Source organism: Alosa sapidissima, chromosome 24, assembly GCF_018492685.1.
Source record: "Alosa sapidissima isolate fAloSap1 chromosome 24, fAloSap1.pri, whole genome shotgun sequence".
NCBI lineage: Eukaryota > Metazoa > Chordata > Actinopteri > Clupeiformes > Clupeidae > Alosa > Alosa sapidissima.
This window is the reverse complement of record NC_055980.1, coordinates 28,864,583-28,871,426: the sequence shown is the minus strand read 5'-3', so window position 1 is coordinate 28,871,426 and position 6,844 is coordinate 28,864,583. Positions and strand designations below refer to the sequence as shown.

At 44.2% G+C, this 6,844-nt stretch overlaps 1 protein-coding gene across 1 annotated transcript in view; it reads left to right on the top strand.

Annotated features, from left to right (window-relative positions):
- Positions 1-410: 410 nt before the first annotated feature.
- The window catches only part of LOC121700769 (keratin-associated protein 12-2-like), a 13,658-nt gene continuing 7,224 nt past the window's right edge, over positions 411-6,844 (top strand). Inside the window, exon 1 of the mRNA XM_042083977.1 lies at positions 411-585. Within this exon, the coding sequence (XP_041939911.1) occupies positions 411-585 (175 nt within the window). The remainder of the gene's footprint in view (positions 586-6,844) is intronic.

Sequence of the window (6,844 nt, the reverse complement as noted above, 5' to 3'; positions counted from 1 at the left end):
CGCGTTCTCTAGTAAATACCTTGACATCCCTAGTAATATTTCTGCGTGAGAAATGCAAGGTGTGGCATGTGAGTGTGTGAACTTGTTGAATTGCGTGTGTCTCACGCCCATTGCGTGAGACTTGTGAACCCTGGTGTAGTTTAGTTGGCCTGAGGGAAGCAGGCTCAGTGGTCAATCCCAGATAGTAAAATCAGATTGTCAGATAGCGGACTGCTGGTGGTATGCTTTAAATTTAACTTGTCACGAATATTAAGAAAAGTTAATAAAATGATATATGGAGTATTACTGAACAAATGAAAAAGATTTTAGACCAATAGTGGCAAAATATTGGGCAATTTGTCTGCAACACGCCAGCGGACCGCCAAAGAACCGATGAGCAAAATGCCAGCAGACCGCCAGCTATGCCCCCAATGGGCCGACAGTGCTCCGCCAGCTATGCCCCCCCAATGGACCGACAGTGCTCCGCCAACTATGCCCCCAATGGACCGACAGTGCTCCGCCAGCTATGCCCCCTATGGGCCGACAGTGCTCCGCCAGCTATGCCCCCTATGGGCCGACAGTGGCCCGCCAGCTATGCCCCCAGTGGTCCGCCAGCCCCTTGAAAAAATGTAATTTTTTTGGAAAATATTACTGCAAATTTGAATATGACTGTCAACTCATCTGAATGTCAATCAGTAACCGTAGGAAACATGTGTGTTGGTGTAGTTCAGTGCATTTTAGTTTAGATGTGTTTAGTTTAGTCTAATGTCATTTAGTTGATCACCTATAGCTGGGTTCCATTGACCATGACATGGATTAATCAATTTCCTTCCTGATACACATGCTGGGCATTGGAGTGGTGGGGGACAGAGCCGTATAGGCTACAGGTACCTTTATATGGCTCTGGTGGGGGAGTTGCTGTGTCATGGTTATGAAACCGGCACTGACGATTCTAGAACAATATACCCTCAGTAGGTTAAAAGTAGCCTCTATGGAACACTGGAAACACTCCTACGTGTTCTGGACCGTGTTGCTAGAGTAGCGATATGTACAATATCAGTTATTGCAAAATGCTGTCCTGAAAGTTTACATTAAGATTTGGACAACATGGACAAACTCACACACCAACAGCTAAACAAATGGATTCATAAACAGACAAATGATGTATGTGTGCATGTATGTGTGTGTGTGTGTGTATGTGTGTGTGTGTGTGCGTGCGTGTGTGCGTCTGTGTGTGTCATACTAGGTAGCAAACAGTGACACACCTCACGTAAGGGGAAAAGTTCACATACTCATTACTCATTGAGGCCTGGAAATATGGTGACGTGTGTGAAAGTCCGAGCGGAGCCTAGCCCCCACCCCACCCCCACCCCCACCCCACCCCACCCCCACCCCCAACACACACACACAAAACACACACACTTACATCATCACTGTCATCACCTCACATACATACAGCACACTGCTTGCTACAGTAAGCCTCCTCTACATACTTGCTGCACACTGCCCCCCCCCCCCCTCCCTACATACACAGCACATTGTCTTCAGGATCTTCTCCAACACACATCCTCTACATACTTACAGCACACTGCCCCCACCTACCCACACACACACACTACACACACACACACAGTCACTGCTCCACTCCCCTCCCGCCCACACACACATCTTCATCACTCACATACATCATACATACAGTACTCTGCTTGCAATAGTAAGTCCCTTCACCATACTTGCAGTACACTGCCCCCCCCCTCTCCCCTACATACACAGCACATTATTTCATCAGGAAGCTTCTCCAACACACATCCCCAACATACTTACAGCACACTGTTGCCCCCCCCCCCCCCCCCCCCCCCATACACAGCACATTGTCTCATGAGGAAGCTTCTCCAACACACATATTGCACACTGCCCTCTCCCCACATACACAGCACACTATCCCATCACTATCCGCAGACCACTAAACTTCCTTGTATCCTTGTAGTAACCCCTCTTCTCACTCACTCACTCACTCATTCAGCTGACGCCTGCATCCAAAGCAACTTACATATGCCAATTGTTACAAAGCAACTTAGATATGCAAATTGTTACAAAGCAACTTAGATATGTCATTTGTTACAATGCAACTTACATATGCAAATTGTTACAAAGCAACTTAGATATGTCATTTGTTACAATGCAACTTACATATGCCAATTGTTACAAAGCAACTTAGATATGTCAATATCACAACAAAAGCAACTAATGGAGCACACAACTCTGGCAGCTGCATGTGAACCCAGCTCCTTACTGTATCTAGCACACTAACCAGAGGTGGGGCTGCAACACGACTATGAAATGAATTTCCCATTATTTTGGTAATCGGCTTGTGTCATTTTTTGAAGTGAGTCTGTGAAGTGTCTGTCTGCCCATAAACTGTGAGGCCTGCAGCTATAGAGGCTTGTGTGCAGCTATAGAGGCTTGCGGCCTCTATACGGACAGCGGACAGATCCACGCCAGAAGGTGATGCCACTATGTCTGGCTGTCGAGACACCCGGAAGCACACTCTTTTGGAATCACACTCTTTTGGAAACACTCTTTTTGCAACTGTCATGAGGCAGAGGAGCCGTGATGTCATGAGGAGCCGTTTATGGTCTGGCTTGCCCCATGCCTGAGCCTGCCGTTCATTAGCTATAAACATCACAATCCCTCCTCTGCTAAACATGGTGATCAAAATCCTTCCTCTCTGCTGAACATGGTGATCAAAATCCTTCCTCTCTTCTGAACATGGCTTCCTCTCTGCTAAACATGGTGATCAAAATCCTTCCTCTCTGCTAAATCCTTCCTCTCTGCTAAACATGGTGATCAAAATCCTTCCTCTCTGCTAAATCCTTCCTCTCTGCTGAACATGGTGATCAAAATCCTTCCTCTCTTTTGGAGGTTTCAGGTTTTTCTGCATTTATCCTTCGAAACAAATGACTTCTTTCCAGTGATGTCATACAGTGACGGACAATGTGCTCAAAGATAACTCACATATACTCTACACGCACACGCACACACACACTAACCCAAGAGCAAAATGATGTCCAGCAGGGCCAAACCAAGGCCTAAAGCATCCAGGATTAAACATGCACCTCTGAAATCATCCAGGATTAAACATGCACCTCTGAAAGCAAATGAACAACATTGTGACAATATGATATGATACCTGCCCATTTGTGCAGTAAATGAAAATGTTTTTTGTCAGAGTGAGATATAGAAATGTGCATGATTGTAAAGATGATTTTGTATTTTTTTTGCAGGTGTATGCATGTTTAATCCTAGTGTGTGTGTTTGGTTTGGCATGCTGGACATCATTTGGCTCTTGGGTTAGTGTGTGTGTGTCTGTGTGTGTGTGTGTATCATCATTTTGCCTAGTGAACCTGTTTTCTTTCTGTCACTCGTGTTACTCTGCCATTGTGAATGAGAAATGTGACACATACAACAGAATCAATATAACAGAATCAATGTGGACAGAGGACACATACAGCAGAATCAATGTGGACAGTCGGATGTCGGTGAGGATTCTCTCTAATACACTGGCGTACGAGCCAAACACACACATGTGGACACACACACTCCATTGTGACTCTGTAAATGCCTAAGTGTTGAGGTAATGGTTCGGAACATGGTATGTGTCTGTCAGAGCTGTTTCCAAATGTCATAATTGTTGCATCTTAGAAAAAGAATGTCAACACTATGAATGCGTGGAAATAATCCATGCTGAAAAAGAAAGGTGTGTAGTTCTTGTCCTTTTAACGAGACAAAGAGGCGTTTAGCATACGCACACACACTGCCGTGACTGCACAGCAGAGCTATTGAGCCGAGCCGAGCGCCAGGAGCCGAGTGCCAGGAGCGGAGCGGATGGAATTGTGTTGGAGCGCGGAGCACCTTTCAATTAATTATTAATTAAGAGGTCGGAGCAACCGCTCTGTTCCGCTCCAATTTCGCTCCAATTTCGCTCCGATAGCACTCACACCATGAGTCTGAGGCACGCCCAAATCCATCCAGAGTTCATGTCTTCATAATGAAACCAAGACCGTTAAGTTTAAAAAATATTGGGCGCTGTGGCGCAGCAGGCTAAAGCGTCTGTACCATATACGGGTCCGAGTGCCCACAGGGACCCAGGTTCGAATCCAACCTGTGGTCATTTCCCAATCCCACCCCATCTCTCTCTCCCACTTGCTTCCTGTCACTCTCCACCGTCCTGTCCAAATAAAGGCAAAAAATCCCCTTTAAAAAAAAAAAAATCAAAAATATCAGCCATGATAAGTTGGGGATAAAATCGCTAAATATTTTAGAAAGGAAACTGAAAGTCATAGGGCCTACAAGTGTACTATTCCTACAAAACAACTAGATACTAACAATGTAGGGCAAGAACAACTATGTGGTGACACTCTTCCAGTGAGTAAAGATTCATTTTGGAATTTAAGAAGACGCATTTCACAGAAACATGAGTGTGCTACAGTGTTGTAGTCAAGTCACTATGCCTCGAGTCCCCAGTGTTCAAGTCCGAGTCAAGTCCAAGTCATTAAAAAAAAAAATCCAAGTCAAGTCCGAGTCGAGTCCATTACTCATCCGAGTCAAGTCCGAGTCGAGTCACTATTGATCCACGTCGAGTCCGAGTCGAGTCCCTATTGATCAAGTCGAGTCCAAGTCCAGCACTAAAGTAAGCATAGCCTACATGTCGTTCCATTTTTTCCCATTGCAGATGAAATCCTTAAAAGCAAAACGGACAATCTTCTGTCTCCATGCAGGGGTGCCATCACTTGTGTGAAAGTAGTATTGCCAAATTTCTTGCCAAACCCAATGGGTTGTATTTATTATATTGGAGAGAATACCATACCATAGCCATACCATAGCCTATAGGCCTACTCATAATAAATGAGCAATCCACATCCCAATCACACAGGCCATTAAGTCACATTATGCTGTTACTGACTGCTGACAATTGTATAGGCAGTGTTGTAGAAGTTCATACTTCACAAGAGCTAGATGGATGTTGGAGTAGGCCTATTTTGTAAGAGGTAGTGTGGATCATAAAAGGGCCTCCCCCGGGCATTTTTAAAAAAAAATTCTGGCTGTTAAATAGCCTACACAATTTTAGCGCAGTTTGGGAGGGACAGAAACAGAGCAGGGCCCGTCTTGTTAGCTTCTTTCTGACTCCCGTGACGTGAACACTGGCTACCTGCAACTGCATAATGTTATCACTTGACTGACACTATGGAGACATATTTCACGTCAACAATAGAGATGAAAACTAGCTTTCGGTTAATGGAGATGCTAATTAATTTCTTTGCGCAACAGGCCGCATTCTACGTTCATTTCAGCGAGATGAGTGAAATAAATGTTTTTTTTTTTTAAGCTGCCATCGCCATAGGCTACTATTTGCTACGATATTCACCTGTTAGAGATAGAACAAGTTGCTACAGTATTTCCTTTTTTTTCGTACAGTGGATTAGGCTATCAAATCGCTCGTTTGAACAGTAACAGTAATACACTTCATTCGTGGTTTTAAATATAGTTGTTTCTGGCCTATCCACGACAGGTTCTGTTTGTCAGTTTCACTTGCGCAAGACACGTAGGCCTACATTGACACTACATGGACACTCTACTAGGCAATTTAATGTTATGCTTCTATATTTTATGACACCAAAATTAAGAAGTATGCTATATCTTGATCGGGAAAACGTTTAGTTTATTTTTCTTTCATCCGATAATAGCCTGCTGCAAATGAATAGACAGAAGCACGGCAGGGCACGCCCCAAATGAAAATGAATGACTAGAAGTCACGATGATCAGCTATCCAACAGCAGTGTGTGATGTTTAGCCTAGGCTGAGTGTAATCTTAGGTAATGTCATCATGTCATGTATGAGAGCTAATATTGCCTGCCAATACTACATTGAAATAGCGGCGGCCATGTCTCCAGGCATTTTGGTGTTAAAGTTAACGTTAGTTTGCTTTGCGAACATGATGTGACTTCCGATGTATGACACGAAGCAGTAGCCTAACATTCCCTTGAACTAAAATTAGTATTACGAATAATTTAGATATTAAAATCATATAGAAAATTATAGCCTAATGACACTACGATTATACCCTTATGATATATTACAAAAAAAGTCGAGTCCTCGACGAGTCATGGTGTGCGAATGCACGAGTCCGAGTCCAAGTTCGAGTCATTCAGTGCTCAAGTCCAAGTCAAGTCACGAGTCTCTAAATTTAGCTAATGACTCGGACTCGAGTACTACAACACTGGTGTGCTACGGAGGGCAAAGAAAAACGTGAGCAATTTGAATCTGCTTCATATCAAGTAGAAGGCTGAAGTAAAACTTGGATGCTGAGCCTGTATTACTTAGGCAATTAATCCCACTGATGCCTTTAGTTTTAGGCTTATGTGTATTGACGTTGCCAAGCTTGTTCGTTGTTGCACTGTCTGTGTTGCATTAGGCTATCTTTTACAATAGGCTACATGTTCTATGAGTGACATTGCCGTTGCTTTTAGTTCTTTGGGATTTAGGTTTTCTAAGGAATTCTGACAATTCGGCTTGTAGATTATTTCTCCCTCTTTTAAATTGGAGTGAGCGTGGAGCGATTTCACTGGAGTGGGAGGATTTTGAAGTGGAGCGGGGAGCGAAATTGAGGGGAGCGGCCTGACGTGAATTTGAGCGGAGGAGCGGCCGAGTGGACAGCCACCTGACCGAGGAGCGGGATATTCACACCACTCATCTCCGCTCACTAGCTCTGATTCACTGTGTGTGTGTGTGTGTGTGTGTGTGTATGCTCACTAGCTCTGATTCACTGTGTGTGTGTGTGTGTGTGTGTGTGTATGCTCACTAGCTC